The sequence below is a fragment of the Tribolium castaneum genome, chromosome 4, assembly GCF_031307605.1.
Source record: "Tribolium castaneum strain GA2 chromosome 4, icTriCast1.1, whole genome shotgun sequence".
Classification (NCBI taxonomy): domain Eukaryota; kingdom Metazoa; phylum Arthropoda; class Insecta; order Coleoptera; family Tenebrionidae; genus Tribolium; species Tribolium castaneum.
Window position 1 is genome coordinate 11131489 of NC_087397.1, and position 17112 is coordinate 11148600.

The 17112-nt window shown below is 36.1% G+C and overlaps 1 protein-coding gene across 1 annotated transcript; it reads right to left on the reverse strand.

The window, feature by feature from the left end:
- Nucleotides 1-4169: 4169 nt before the first annotated feature.
- On the reverse strand, nt 4170-11677 carry LOC661030 (toll-7-like protein). Its single transcript, XM_967219.4, has 2 exons — nt 8199-11677; nt 4170-5165 (listed from the first exon to the last, which is right to left on the reverse strand). Exons 1-2 carry the CDS (start codon nt 11465-11467, stop codon nt 4469-4471), a joined length of 3966 nt encoding a protein of 1321 aa, XP_972312.2. The 5' UTR covers nt 11468-11677; the 3' UTR covers nt 4170-4468.
- Between the last annotated feature and the right edge of the window lie 5435 nt (nt 11678-17112).

A 17112-nucleotide genomic window follows, 5' to 3' on the forward strand; every position in this document is an offset into this window, starting at 1 on the left:
ATAAAAATGGAAACCTTTTTAACTCTTCTGTTTAACGCAAAAATGTCAATTATCGCAATACGCCAACCATAAACGAATTTAATTTGAAACCGGCATCGGCAGTGCAAAAAAAGACCAAGTAGAATACAATCTTTGTGAATTTCTTATATTATTGTAAAGAGTCATTAATAGAAAATTTGTTTGACGCTTGCTCCAGCAAATTGAATGTTTTTCCAGATACGATCTTTCCAACGGTATTAAACCCCAATTATGTTAATAACGCATTAGTCTAGTTGCGAACGACATCTGTTCCACTTAAATAACGCAGTCCATCATTCCGTCGTTAATTCAATAACAGTTTAAAACACTCCGCAGGTACAAACTTTGTTAAAATTTCTTTCACAGCCCCCGCATGCTGTTCACGTTTAGATTCACCTGCATTGTTATTGTCTGTACTGTTTAATAATCATTGACGAATGCACACACAGCCACGCTGGAAAAAGGCGTTTTAGTCCAACTTGCAAGAAAAATCGGCTTCGTGGAAGCACTGAACCTTGAAACTGGGAGGCAATGAACTGCCAGGAAGAAATAAACCTATTAAATTATTTACAACCCCTATTTCGCGATAACCACTTAAGTAAATAAACAAGCGCCGACTTTTGTTGTCCTCCGAAAATGTTTATTTCTTTATGGTGGGGTGGTAAGTAGTTGGTTTAGTTGCTTTATGACTTTATAACTGCTGCACTGACATGAAATTGTAGGTAAAAGCTTGGAGGACACTTTAAGAAAATTGCTATTTCCTGAACAAGCTCAAACTTATAAAATAACATCAACAAGTTGTAAAACGCAGAGTTGATGGTTTGGCGAAAATGATTAGAAACACTTCCGGTCACAAAAATTAAAAGAACATCAACCTTGGCGGAAAAAAGGAAACAAAAATGCAGAACTCATCCTAGCGTGTTACTGAAGTGAATCCGATTGAAAACAGTAAAATTGGTTTGCAGAAGCTGAGCGGCAATAGAAGAAATGTCCAATTTTACACGCTTACAACGTCCCTCTTTTTCCAACTTACTGGAAGATGTCTAGCGGTCCGTCACACTGTCCGAAAGAACTAAGCAGATTTACTTGGCTACGCTGGATTGCCCCTCATAAATCCTCTTATTCACTTGCATTATCTATTTATGTTCATTGCAGGTTACTCCAGGCCGTTCTGTCAATGTGTAATGCGACCGATAGGATGCAATCGGAATTAACTTGTAACAGCCCTTAAAGTTTTATGGCCACTTCAAGACGTAGTAAAAAAAGAGCAAATTGTATCCATTTTCATCAAAAAATTGCAATTATTTTCACTCAAAAACAGAAATACGTAATCATCGTCTTGAAAGATCGCTGATTTATAGATTGGAGACTGTTATTTATGCGTTTCCACGTCCCCACTAATCCATAATAAAAAACAACTTTCAAACTCTACTCAATTAATCACGAGATTAACTCTATCTACAAGCTTGACCACCCAAACTTAAATCTGCATCATTTCGTATAAACACCGTTTAATGAAATTTGACAGCAATATTTATAGGCGCGTTAGTTTCACTATTATTACTAAAAATTATTACAAATTTTTATCGGTCCTGGTTATCTAATATTTACTACAACCAACATTTTTTCTCCGCTCGACGAGAGAATTTCTCGCTTTTAGGGTGCCTATATTAGAAACAGGTAGTTCTACCTGTGTGGTAAAACCTTAATACATTTACGACTTAAAGTGAGGTGAAACCGTTTTGATTTTTATCAATGGGATTTGAGCTCTCTTTTGTATACCAATTGCGAGAGAAAATCACCGGAACAATTACTGCATCATTGTGTACCTGCATATTCTCGACTATTTCCTAGCTAAGAGCTTTTCTACAAATTCTCACATTTTCAAATCTTCAGTCGTTTGCAGTTCGTTATTTCAGCACATTTCGAGTCATTTAGATAATTTTTGTGCGAGGTTTGATCGAAACAAGCTAAAAATTCGTCAAACTAGGAAAATTTTGGTAATTTGGAGTGATTTCCAAAGTCATTCTTGAGCCAAAAACTCACTTGTTTCAAGGACTATCCGATGATTCGTAAAATTGGGAGAATGAGGGGATCAAGAGTTCCAAAGTGTTTATAGGGTGATTCTGCTGAAGCATTTTTATTGTATCTCAGAAGTTAATAATAATAATAAACCTTTAAAATGAAAAATGACAAAAGATGAACAGTTTTACCGTTTCATAAAACGTTACTTTGTCATTATTAAACTATTTTTCATAACATAACGTGAGACTTTGACGTTTAAAAATGTAATTTTTAAAGGTACATTTTTTTGTCGGTATAGGCATATGAAGCTTTTCTGTTTCAAATAAACCAATTTTTTAAATGCTCATGTGCTAATTTGGTGTTTTTATGCTAAAAAATGTTTTTTTGTAGTGTTTTTATGATAATTTTCTAGTTTTTGAAAGTTTTTATTGTCAAATAGTTTTAAAATTTATAATTTTTCAAAGTAATAAACTTTCGTCGTTCTGAGACGTCGCATGTCGTGGGAAATTTAAATAATTTTAATTTTAATAATTTAATTAAGAAAAAAACACTGGTTTAAGGGCAATTTTTGTGTATTAGAAATCATATCTAGCACATTTGCTGCCAATGCAAATTTTGTAACATCGTTTCTCTTGCCAAAGCTCATTTTACATTTGTACAATTTGTACCTATAACTATTTTTCGAAGGTGGATATAAGTTTAAGTATTATTTAGGGCATTTTGTGTTTTTTTGAGCCAAAAAATTCGAGCGGTCACCGGTGTTCTCCGTGCCGTGGCACTGTTTTTTTAATACACCACGCCAAGGCATCCACTCACAGCGGTCAAAAACGACAAAACGGACACTTTAGCGGACACATCTAATGCAGCGGACACATAGGTTTTTTGTGTATGTAATATTGTGTCCGCTTGGCCCAGTAGGTACATTATATCGATAATGCCTAAACAAGTTAACACGCCAAAGCGGACACTCCAAGCGGTCACTTGATTTTACAAGCAAAAAAAAGCTGCAGTGTTAAACTATAGCTAAGATGTGATTCACAGTATGCCATAGCGGACATACTGCAAATGCATCTTTTATCAAAAAAATTGCAGTAGTAGGTAAGGCCCCATTAAAACAATTAATAAGTAACTCAAAAGGTAAACAGAATTAAAAAAAAATATATTCTTTATTATTTTTTTTTCCTTGCGATTTTCTATTTTGATCTAGTTATCCATGACAGTTATGTTAAACCGATGTCCATTACAGAAATAAGATGCCAACATAATTTTTCTATGTTCTTCGGTGAACATTTTGGACATATTGACAGATAAAGCGATACTGAAGTGATTTAAGCAATACGTTTCATTGCTAGCGTAACTATCATGAACAACTAGATCAAAATTTAAAAAATCGCCTGGTACTTGATATATTGACTTCTTGTTTTTTCTCATAAATATTTGTTTTTTAATCGTACGATAAAAAATGTTTTGAATAGCGCTAAAGTTTTTTTGAAAAAAATAAAATCTAAGCATGCCTTGAAAGGAATGTGTGACTTTAGCCACATTTCTTTTCAAAATATCGTTTCGCAAAAGGCAGAAGAAAAGACTAAAGAGATGTCCATGTCTATGTTAGCAAATAACCGTTAAAAAATTCCTTGAGAAATTTCTTCCAAAATTCTGCTGGACATATTCACCAATTGAATATTTCCACATCGCATTTTTTTACTTGTTAAAATAACATTCTACAATGTAGACTTTTTGTTACCACTTCGGAGTAATTTAGATTAAGTAAGGAATCAGTTTTTGAAAACTCCTTATCTGTCAATTTTTGACATGTGGATAAACGTCTATTAGCACGGCCAGCTCTTATTCAGTGTATTTTCGATCTCATGTTATTAATAAATCGATGACTAATTTGACAAAAAAAAAAAGAAAACCATGAATTTGCATTTTCTTTTGTTAAGACACTACTTTTGTCACTTAATTTGAGCACTCTTTCTTTTTTTTTTGGATTTTGCTGTGCCTAGACGTGAACGATAAGTAGATATTATTTTACCGTTTAGAGTTGGTCGCCACCGATTAGAGAATTGTACTCGTATGTGAAGGTAAGAGAGAAAACGTGATTTTCTTTATAAAAATGTTTTAATATTTCAAAGAATAATGTACATATGTAACAGTCTTCACTTAAATATGGATAAGTAGTATAAACTAGACTTATTTACAAATACTTAAAATAGTGACTAATAAGCGTTCAGTAAGTAGTACTACACGTACAATATAAATAAATATCGTTTTCGCATATTTACAAAATATATACAACAAATAATTTAGTTATCATTACATCGTAATTAGAGCCTAGTGACATTTGAGTAATTATGAAAAATCCCTACGAATTGCTTTATACGTCCTAATTAATTAAAAAACAGCCTTTTAAGTCAACTTACATTCACACAAAGTAAGTCCTAGATTGTGGTTGCGTATCCGGAATGGTCGAATAGAGATGGTGGGCAATTTCTGGCCTACATATCGGATACTGCGTGTACTGCGGCGGAGGCCTTCCGTCGATGGACACGTAGCTGTGGTTCAACTGCTCGGAGCCATAATGCTGGCTGCTCGCACTGGACCCCTCGTCCTCGGTGCTCCGGGCCGACTCCCCCGAGACGTAAGTGCTCTGCGTGGGGGTTGGAGTCAGCGCGGCGTGCACCCCCGGCATCGCCGAGTACTTGTACCAGGAGTCGGGGGCCGTCGGCGCCGCAGTGTATCTCGCACTGACCTTACACCGGATTTCCGGTTGGTGGTGTTTCTTGCCGCGGCGCGACCGGTTGCTGTTGGCCACATCGGGCATGGCATAACGCAGCTTCTCCCAGAAGCGGCGCTCCCCCCATCTCGTCACTGTGCAGGCCCGGAGCAAGGCCCGCAGCTCGGGGTCCATGGGCTCCAGAGGGTCACCGCTCAAAACACACACTAGTTTGTGACGGTGGGCCGTGCGAAGGGCCGTCTGGAGCGCGGCGCGGAACTCGGGACGAGACCACTCGTTGCAGATGAGGGCAGGAGAGACCAGGAAGATGACGCGTCGGGACGCGTCCGAGGCACCCACCATGGCGTCGGCGAGATACGAGGCGCCGCCGTGCAACGCCAAGTCTCTGCAAGAAAAAGAAAAATTATTTTGGGCGATTGAATAAAATTGAAAATTGGAGTTTTTTAACGACGAATTTAATTATAAATTAGAAAGACGTCGTAAAATGCTTACAACCATGGACAGCGTTTAAGAAAAAAGTCAAAATAACATTAATTTAGTCTTTCTCGAGTAATTTAGTTGTACCTAATATTTTTATAAAACTTTCTTCCAACTTTGTGATAATGATGAAAGAACAAGTATAATTATTGTTCAGAGATTGCAAATATCGTTATGAAATTTCTCTCTTACTTGCAATTTAAACACTTCAGTGATTAGATAGGTAATTAAAGTGGAATGGTAAAAAATTTTCTTTTGGATGTTCTTACTATACAGAGTGGAATTTTTAACTGGATAAAATTCATAACTCAAATATAAGCGATTTTTATGAAAATTTCCGAAACTGATCAATATTTATTTTTCCTTGCCCACCATTTGGTGCATTTGGTTTTTGTTTATCTGTTGTCAGAAGTTTCAAATGTAACAGTATATCAAGTGACACTCGTGAGAACGGCCTCTTCGCAAGAAATACAACGCACTATTTGTTTTTTGAATATTTTCAAAGCCTACGTGATAAAAAAATTCAAACCAATTTTATAAGTTGAAAAGTATTTAATGTAACAAATGTTCAAAATGGACACCGTTCTTTTCCTGGGAAACAACATAACGACAGAAGTAGCATGAAGTTTCTACATTTTGCAACATTTCGAATGTGATTTGTCGAATTTCAACTTATAAAAATTGGTTTTTATTTTTTGATCGCGTAGAATTTGAAAATATTTAGAAAACAAGTAGTATGTTGTATTGCTTACGAAATGGCCTTTTACCAAAAATATCACTTGACATAATGTTACATTTGAAAAAAAAGTTAGAGGTGGCTGTGCATTTTTAATAGCAGATAATCAAAAACCATATCCTCTAAAAGATGGGCAAGAAAAAACATAAATCGTCTATATTTAAGTTGCGAATTTTATTCCAGTTGAAAATTCCAATCTGTATGTAAGCGCGGAGACCTATTTTTGATATCCACAAAACGAATCAGTTTGTTATGTCAATAAGGATTTTATTAAAAACAAGTCAAAAACTTGCTGAATTTCTAATTATTTAGATTATTTGAGCCAAACACTCATTTATTTTGAAAATTTTCGTCGAAATAAGCAGAAATAAGCGCGTATTCTAAACATTTTTAACGGGCTGTTAAAATTTAACACTGGTTAAAATCGCAAATCTAAAAAATTTATTGGTTATTGCTAGAGAAACAACAATTAAAAGCCTTTAAATTTTAACGATTTCATTGCAAAATTCGCGATATAGCTACCTACTATTTAATTCCGACCTATAGTTTAGAAATTATTAAAAAATGTTTCGGCCAATTTTGAATCATTTCGCAAAATGAACTGCTGAAAATGATTTAACAAAAAAAAAAAAATAAATGTCACATAAACGTACTAGAAAAGTTCAAAGTATTCTCTATATCGGGGTGATGAGCTTAACAATATTGACAATTGATATATTGCATTAAATAATACCACGTCTTAATAATAATAGCATGCCTTTAATAATACGTAGCCAAAAGTCAAAGAGAACCATCAGAACTCACGCACCAGAATAGCAAAAATTCGAATTTTTTTAAATCTAAAATTCGAATAAAAAAACAGACAATAGACTTTGAAGAGATCCATGCTAGTTACTAATAAGAATACGAAAAAAGTTAAAAATCTTGTATTGGAAGATAGCGTATAAAAATAAAATGTTACCACAAATGAATAACCTATGATATTCTTCATAACCACCTATCCTATAGTTTGTGTCTAACCCCCAATTTATGTTGGAATAAAAACAATAAACAAAAAAATCCCTAAAGGTATTGTATTCCTTTTCCTTCATGCTGATACCGAGAATACTTTGAACTTCCCTCGTACATAAATAAAAAAATAAAGTAAATAAAATAATTATTTTAATCTATAATCATTCTCTATTTACTTATTTGTTTATTATTTACTTATACGGGATTTCAATCAATTCTGAGTGCTTTATTGATTTAGTTGTTGAGTGCTTTATTTATTTATCGAGTCAAAAACATCTCAAAAAGAAGCAAGAAATCGCCAAATTTGTTCTAAAATAGGATACGTGTTTCAACCAATAGTACACGAAGAAAACTGTGTATTAAAATTTGTCTAGTAGGTACAATGGGGAACACGGAATTTTGGACTCTTCTGTCATTTCATTGTCAAAAAGGGTATTCCATACGTTATATGTCAACAATATGTATAGGCGTCAAAAATTCCGTGTCCGCCACTGTACGTTTTTTCTAATAAAGTTAATAATTTTTTTTGTTAGCATTAATATTTATGATATTACTAACAAAAGAATGATTTCTTTAATATAATTATGCCTACATTACGCATTAATACCTAGGTGCCATGTTTTGTTAGTGGTCTTATTTTTAATTAAAATTCGAATAATGTGTATTCTATTTTTTAGAAAGTGTAATGGATTTTTTTCTCTGTGATAATTTAGCCCCTCTGTGAGAAATAAATTTTAAAATTAAATCATTTTATAATTACCCACCCTTCTGGCTCCCAAAATGTTTACAAACAAATAAAATAATGATTGAGAGAAGAAAAACAGTGTTAAAACTGTGCTAAATAAATTGTAACACATACCTACGTGAAAATTAGTTTATTATTTCTTAAAAGTTATTTTTGTAATCAAAAAGAATGCAAAAATAAAATAAACATTAGTACCTATGTACGATGTACGATGTGAACAAAATTTACTAAATTTTCCTGAGAACGTTAACAGCGTTAAACAGAACGACAATGAATAATACTTGCAGGCAAACGCTGAGGTACCAATTAATTAGTCATTGGAATTTTCACATTAAGAACGATCTTGTAGGATGAAACAAGTAAAATGTGATTCAGCTGTGTGATGTGAATGAATGAATTGTACGAAACTGGCTGTATTAGAATTCATAGCTGTTGTGGATGAGACTAACCTGTTGTGAAGGCATAGGGTGTGTCCGAGTTGTTCAAGTTCTGGGGCAATTATCCTGGCGGCCAGTTCTTCATCCTTGTGGCTGTATACCATGTAGCAGTCGTAGAGGCGATCACGTTCGTCTTTATTATCGTGCGCAGTGGCGGCGTCTTGAAAAATTCGAATGCCGTACTTCGAGTGGGCCCACAAGCGAACGTCTTGCCGGAATACGAAAACGACAGCAGCCAACAAACAGAAAACAATGACAGCGACGAGCGTGGCGGCCAAAAGCGGCACGTAACTGCCACCCAAAAGCGGGTTGTTTTTGAGCACTTCTCGTTGAATGACCGACGTGGCAATGGCATTGTCTTTGTTATCACAGCGGGTGATCACATCGGCCACCGTTTCAGAGTCGTCCCGATCCAGACAAAATAATTTGGAAGGGTCGCCTCCGGTCTCCCGGATCCAGATCTCAAGACGACCTAACGAATTGCAGTCGCACGACCACTTGTTGCCGTCGAGAGTCACGCGCGGAGCCACATTTTCCCAATGAGGGATAAAGTCGACGATTTTATTCTCGTCCAGCTTCAAAACCTCCAGCTCGTGCATGTTTTTGAACGTCTGATTGCTGACGAACGCGATCTTGTTGTGGTCCAGATACAATTCGTTGAGCTTTTCCAGTTGGTCGAACTCGAAGCCGCGCAGCTCTTCCAAATTGTTGTTTTCCATGTGGAGGACTTTGAGCGATTTGACACCGTTGAATGTCCTGTTATGCACGGCGTTGACGTTGCTGTTGTTTAAAAACAAGACTTCCAGTTTTTTCTTGCCGATGAATACGTGACTGCCGAGCTCACCCAAGTTATTGCCGTCCAGGTATATTTCAGTGGCGTCCATCGGTATCTTCTCGGGGACGTTTGTGTAGCCCGCATTGCTGCAATCGACCACATTGCTGGACCACGTGTGGTCGTGAAAGCACGTGCAGTTTGTTGGACACGTCATTTCGCAATCGCAAGCGTCAAACTCGCAACAGTGACACAAAGCGAAGCAGTGACTCTTGTAGGGGCACAAAAATTGCGACGGTTTCAGACTGAGCAGTGGCTGGGGTGGCGACCCCCTAGCATGAGCCAGTTCGCACGTTACGGTATCCAAATCCAGCACTTGGGGGTATTGGCGCAAATTGCTCAAGTGGTTTATCCTCAATAGCCACTCCATTTTGCAGTCGCAGTAGAAAGGGTTGCCTCCGATGTAAAACTGGGGCAAGTCTTTATCGTCGGAGACCGTACTGAGACTCAGAGCGGCTATATCGAAGTATTTGATGTCATTGCCGTACAACACCACTTTTTGGAGGTGGATTTTTTTGACGAAGGTGTTCGGATGGACGTTTGTAATTTTGTTGTTGTTGAGGAAGAGGGTCTCGACGCTGTCCGGAATGCAATTATCATGCACATCGGTCAATAAATTAAAGCTAGCATCTAGCATTTTAATTTTCAACGTGTTTTTTACGTCATAATAATTTCCTAGTTCGGTTATTTTATTATCGTGCATGTCAAGCCACTCTAAGCTCGAGGGCAAATGGCTGAAGTCGAACCAGAGCAGCTTATTCGATGAAACGTTCAACCAAACCAAGCTCTGTAAATTGGTGAACACGCCACTTATATCGGATAACTCGTTGGCGTCCAGTCTAATGGCTTTCAAGGTCGGATTACTAGCAAAAGCACTCTGTTCGACGTATTTAATTTTATTCGATGCCAAGTTCAAAACTTGTAATGAAGGTAAAGTGGAGAAAGCATCTCGTGAGATGTTTACAATATGATTATCGACAAGTCTAAGTCCGTACAACGAATCCAGTCCCTCAAACGACGAATTATTAACAATTTCGATATGATTTTTGCCTAAATCTAGTGTTTTGAGGAATCTCAATTTCCCAATACCGACAGGGACGCCCCCCAGCATATTCCCGTTCAGACCCAAGTCTTGTAAGTTAGTCACGTTCTCGAAGGTTTGTGGATGAATGTATTCGATTTTATTTGAGTCGAGCAGTAGTTGATTGAGGGCATACATACCGGAGAAATGGTAGGCCTCTATTCTCGTTATAAAATTATGGGTTAGGGTGAGAGCATGTAGGTTCTTCAGTTCGGAAAAAGCCCCATCGGCGATAAACTCGATCTGATTGTTCTCAAGATTGAGTATTTGTAAGGTGTACAAATCATGGAACAAGTTGGCATCGATGCGCGTTAATTGATTGTGGGCCAAATTGAGCACAACAAGTCGCACGAGACCGGCGAAAGTGTCTCTATTGACCCAATGGCTCGACAGCTCGTTCCGCGACAAGTCAAGCACTGTCAACTGATCCAACCCTTCAAGAAGTCCCGGCGCTAACACGCTCAGCGAATTGTTGTGAAGATAGAGATGTTTGAGGTCTCTGGACGACTGAAACAACTCTGGTGGAAGAGCGACGAGACAATTGCTGGATAAGTTGAGCGTGTGCAAACTTGTCAAACCGACGAACGCGCGATCACCTAACGTCGAAACGGCGTTATCTTGCAAGTGCAGTTCTTCCAACGATCGCAGTCCGGATAATCCGTTGTCAGGAAGGGCAATGATGTCGTTGTGCGACAGATCGAGGATTTCCAGTCCGCTGACGCAGGCCCTCCCCGGCGCCAAGGGCCCATTTCCCCAGTCGGAAAAGCCAAGCGCGGACAAATTCTGCAGTTTGTTCATCGTCAAATTTAAATGCGTGAGACTGAAGAGCGGACAAAACAAATCCGGCGGCGTACTCCAGATGTTGTTGTCGCCCAAATCCAGGCTGCGCAACTCGCTCAAGCCGAGAAAGCTCTCAGGGTGCAATTCCAGAGTCATCGAAGACCAGTCGGAATTGTGCGAACGGAGGGAGAACGCTCGTAATTGGCGCAGCGGTTTCAAAACACCGGCCGGGATGTTCCTCATTTTGCAAAATTCCAACTTGAGTTCCTTCAACCAACGCAAGCCGGTGAGGAAACTTCCGTGCTTGCTGCCCGCCTCCAACGAACTTTCGAAAAACAACATATCGCTACATTCGAGTCTCAGAACTGCAACACGGTCGATCTGGGTCTGGCTGAGGTTGCCCAGCAAGGGTCCGGCACTGTTAATAGTCCGTATCCTGCAGGAGAGCACTGGCTCCTCTCTGGCTTCGTTCTCCACCGGTTGCATCTGCCAGTCGCATCCTCGTGGTATTGTCTCGATGCTGGTTAGAGAGCGCGATTTCACAATTCCGACACCGATCAACACTAATAGTACTGTTGTTGAATACATTATGGCAAGACACTTGAATCAGTTTTTCGTTAAATCATCACTGGTAACGGCACGACTACCCGACGATCTACCGGAGAGCGAACGCGTCCACCCTCTCCAACGACGTAGTCGGAACTGAAATTCTGGAGGACACTGTTGCGCTTCGGCAGGAGTTGTTAAGATATGGCTCCGCCTTCTGGTGCCCCTCCACAACGTGTTATCAGGACTCCAGCTGCTTTCCTTTCAGCTGAATGGCGAATGTCACGTGCGCTTCATGAATTTCAGCAACGTGCGAACTTGCCGGCTTCGCCCCACCACACTTTTTATTAATAAACTAACAAACCAATCAGTTTGTGGCAAGTTCCGTGGCTAATAAGAGTACTTGTAGTTGTGCAACGCTCCACACAATGCATTCATTTATTCACTTCTTTTTTATAAATAACAAAACTTTATAAAAATATTTTGCTGCGTTTTACTCGTAATTCTTTTATTTCTGCATTTTATTTATTTATAAATACCTAGACAAAATGTACCTAAATACGTTTGGAAAATGAATATGGATCAAACGACAAATAAATATGTCCAGATTTGGTGTATATTGGGTGCTCAAAAACCGGAGCACCAACTTAATGGTGTGTGTGGTAGAGAATTATTGTTTAATATATGTATAAAAGTAAAAACAGTAAAAATAGCTATTTGTGTATTAAGAGCGCATTGTCGATTGAGAGAATGTTGAGACAAAACCATGAAATAATTGATTAAAATAAAAAATTATTTATTGTCTGTTGTTACTACAGTTACCACAGCTAGTTACATAAATCACTGGACATTTGATTTTAATAAAAAATAAGAGAGCGAGCGTTTTTCCCATTTCGTCGCTTTAAAGCGACAAAGTGACATTTTTGAGAAAATGTCAACTTTGCGTTGCTAACTGAAAGCGCAAATATTTATTTTGCATAGCAATTGTACAAAAAAATCTTTTTATTAAGGTTAGTGATAAATAACGAATTTTAAATAAATGATATGTGGCAACGTTGTCTAACAGTCGTAATTGTAATAGAATTTGATCAACAATAGAAATAAATTATATTTGAAACGGTTTTCTAAGAAATAATTCCCAGTGTTGGCACATCTACAAATTGTGATTTTTTTAACAATAAACTGCTAAAGTCTGATAGTAGCTAAATTTAAAAATAATTGTTCATCGTGGTTTTGTTAGAGAACGATTACGCACTTAGTGTGGAACATAAAAACATTAAAAAATAATGACAACTGAATAAGTCAACAAAATAAGTTTTTCTACTTGTTGCACAAATTGTTCATTGTAAAACCGAAAGAAGTTTCACAAAGAGAACTTTTGTGCAACTCCTTTTAGTAAATTTTCAGGAGTTGTACTGGCATTGCTAGACTGAGTGTCATCTGTCATCACTGTAATTTAGTGTGTGATCACTGATCTGTCAACAGCGTCAAGTCGTTTATATTGATAGCGTTCGAATAATTAACAAAATTAAGAGGAAATAGTTGGAACAGATTTTGATAAGTTAAACTAAACACAAACAACCAACAAAAATAAAAAGTAGAAAAAAATAGTATAACACTCGCTTCATAAGATTTAATTGTGCCACTCATTCTATTAGAGCACTCCTTCGTCGTGCTCCTAAACCTTTCGTGCTCCTAGAACGTCTTATAAAACTCGTATAATAATATACTATTATATAAATATATATATTATATAATATACTATTATATAAAAATGACTAGGACTTTTTTCAAGATACTCAACGAACTACTGACTTGATGTGCCAGTTTTTGAGCTCTGTATAGTATATGTATTCAAATTGTACGGTCTCTTCTTCGCTTACCATTTTCTCTTGACTACCATTTTGACTTTACAGAGAAGAACGAAAAGTCAAAGAATTTTTTTTATTAATTTATGTTATGTTATGCGAATGTGGGAAATTGCTTTACAAACAAGTTAGGTACATATTTTTGTACTCATAGCTTTTAGATAGTTATTTCCCGGTTATCTCTAGCGTGTGGGAAACGGACTTATCCGTACTAAGGTGCTTTTTAATATGCAACAATGGCTAAGGACATTTAAAAGGTAGATATCGATGGAAACGTTAATTTTTTTATGATAAGTGACAGTTATCAACTTATCAGCAAAAAGAACTAAATGATCAAAAACAGTATTTTACGTACCTAAGTCCGGAAAGTGGTTTAACTGGACGAGGAAATACCAGAACGAGTCAAAGACGAGTAGCTTACGAGTAGCAGTAGAAGATCACTTTCTGGACGTGATGCGTACAACATTTTTTTTGCAACCGTGATGAGAATTTCTTCATCTCCAAAGAGCGTCTAACGTCATTAACAATGTTAAAAACAACTGCAGTTGCATGTAGCATTTCTGCACATAATTGTACATTAAATATTTATAATAACTAAATCTCTAAATTTCCAACTTCATTGTCTCATTTTTACGAAACAAGTCTGGGAAAAATTATTCAGCGGGAGGGCTAGCCTGATGAAATGGTACTTTCCGGCATGAATATCATAAAAGTAAAATGTTCATTACGTAGGATTGAAAAAAAAAATTTTTTGCCTCTTGTAAATGTTTTGTAAAATGTTTCGTTTTTGAGTAAATTAATAAAATGTGAAAATATGCAGTCGAAATTATCCCATACATAACAGTGTTTTTAAACTAAACCGCTGTCAAATACGCAAATGTTATTGTATTGTGTATTGTATTGTACAATGTAGTCTTCAGTCAATTAAACCTGTAATTATTCGAAATGAAATAAAGCTTATTTTAAAATGGTTACTCATTTGTAACATGGACATGAATAACGAGAAAAATAATAAAGTAATAAAGTAAAAGTAATAAAGTTGGAAAACGTTTGACAGTGACATTTGCACTTCTGATAGGTTTCAAATCCAACCCGTTTAGTTTAAAAACACTGTGTTGCATGGGTTATTGATATCGACTGCACATTTTCATATGTTATTGTTTTACTCGAAAACGATACATTTAACAAAAAAAATACAAAGAGGCATCTAAGTTCCTAGATGCAATTGGCTTTCAAATTCAAGCGATAAAATGGCCACTTAATTTGTGCTACAAAGTTATGAAACAATTGATGTCAAAGGGGTCCCCATAGCTCTCTTTAGCAATGTTCCTTAATCCTACAATTTGCAATATTAAATGACAACGATTGTATACAAAATTAGATAAAAATTGGATAAGTAGTTTTAAAGATAAAAAATTTAATCTGTATTTTTTCCATAATGAAACGTTTTTAGAAAAAAAAATATATGGGTCACTTTATTTTAAATGTTTAATCTATGGTTAAAATATGTGCACAACCTCGTGAGATATCCTGTATATCCCATTTCAGTTCATAGTAGAATTGCAACAGCGCATTTGAATTATTTGTAGTGAAAAATTAAGCAGGAATTGAGAGTTTCTCTAAAAAAAAATAATTCTATGTTCAACTAAATCTGAGCGGCACGTTCTGGGCTAAGAAAACCCACCAGAAATTCTCAATTGTAGTCCAATTCACTCTTAAAAATTCAAATGCGTTGTTGCAAAATTCTACTATGAACTTACATGAGATATAGCTTATATCTTTACTCTGAAATCTTAATTATTTTTTTGACTTTCTGACATGATTGTCATATTAATTTTTTGCCTATTTAGCTCTATCTGCACAAACCATTCAGTGTTGGTGTCATAATTTGTACATAATGTGTCTTTAGTTTGGCGTAGTTATATACAGAGTGCTCAAAAAGTGGCGCACCAACTCAGCGAGCGGAACGTTGTTGAAAAGCATGTGTATTATCCTACCGTATGTTCAGATTTATAAAGTCCTTGTCAAAGTATTGCAAACAGTTTGATAGAAACACCAATGAGAAGCAAAATAAAATCTTCACTGTAGATATATATTTTTGGACCATAAACTGTCGTGTCACCGAACATTATTTTGTTTAAACTACAGTTGTACAGTTGTTGCCAGGCTATTTATTGAACTGTGGTAAATAAAGTCAAGCTCCCAACTTATCTTTAAGCAATGCATATAACAACAAATTGTTTTTTTTTTTAATAAATACCTAATTTAAATTTGATGCGATCGAATGTCGCCGGTCGCTATTTTATTAGAGCTTGGTAAAAATCTATATTTTAATTTTATTTTAAATTATTGTACTACAAACACGGAAACACGAAGGAATGTGAAAACGCTAAAAAGCGTCGAATTTTAGTCATTTGTCGCAGTGTTCTACAGAGGTTTTAAATATCATGTTCGAAACATTTTTATAAATCCTTTTTTTTATAAATTCTTCTAGAATCTCCGGCCCTAGAGGAGCAAGTCTTTTAAAATCTCATTAATGCATTAGGGGTTTATATTAAAAATTGGTGCAGTGCCGACGATTCTCCCCATTAAACTTACCAATACTCGTTATAAACAAATTGAATAGAAAAAATATTGTATATTATTTTGTTCAAATAATAGTTTAAAATGCATTGCTTCTGTTAGAGCTCGGAAACTCTGTAAACGACCACGATAGGCGGAGCCAATGCGTACTTCATCGAGTGGGGAGATTGAGCAGTGGCGTAGCAAAAAACTATTCTATGATCAAGAAGGGTTTGAGATTCATAATTTGTAGTAGTTAAAATTTCCTCTATTCAATAATTGCAAGATGAAATAGTAAAAATCATATCTAATGCTAATACACGTTGATTTCCTAGAAATACAAAGCAGAGAGGTCGAATAAATAAAAATACACAATGAGTAACGAGTAAAAACGCGTTTATTGCAAAAAATGTTTCTACTGGTATCTTTACTATAACTGGTAATATTGAAATGTTAAACTTTAAGACGAATTCCCTACACATGTAAGTACACGCCACGCCACTGTTTTCTGCCAACACCCCTAATTTAAAGATTGGACTCGTCCGAGACGAGTTTTCGTCTCTGCGCACTCCTACCACCGTGGACGATCTGTCATTTCGCGGACTCTATAAGTTATGAAGTTTGTATTTGAATTCTAGGCGGGATGAGGAAAGAAGTCAGCTACCAATCAAAAGTCTTTGCTTCTTATTTATTTCGAAGCGGAAAGGGAAAAAATCCAATATGGCGTAATGACATAAGAAAGGTAATTTGGTTGAAATAATTGTTATAACCATGGTTATAACTGTTTTTATTTGGTTTTTGTAGCTTTTTTACGTTCAAAGAGATATTCGTATTGCTCTTAGTTAATTCATGTGTTTAATAAAATCAGGAGTCAAGGGAACTACCATCCTGAACCTAAAAGTATAGTAGAAGTAGAACTAATAAATAGGTAGTTTTTGTACGGCTTTTGTGTTCACTGGATATGTCTAGATAAGACCAGAATTGTAACAGAAATTTATTAAATACATTCATTTAAAATTTACTTCTGAATTCTGTATTAAATTGTAATAAGTGATCGGTTCAGATGAACTTCTCTTCGTTTATATAAGCTTTCGCTCATTTGTAACTGTGCCTTGTACATAAAAACGTGCTACAGAAAAACGTAGTATTTTTTAAACAATATATAGATAAAATTTACAGTAAAAACAAAGAAAAAAATTATTAAGATTTAAATTCACTTTCTTTCATCTTTTTTCGACCATTTACTGTTTCTTGCGC

Coding starts and splice junctions, on each gene's coding strand:
- LOC661030 (XM_967219.4), bottom strand. CDS start 11,467: ATGTATTCAACAACAGTACTATTAGTGTTGATCGGTGTCGGAATTGTG. Junction 5,166..8,198: donor ACCCTATGCCTTCACAACAG/GTTAGTCTCATC, acceptor TTTTTCTTGCAG/AGACTTGGCGTTGCACGGCG.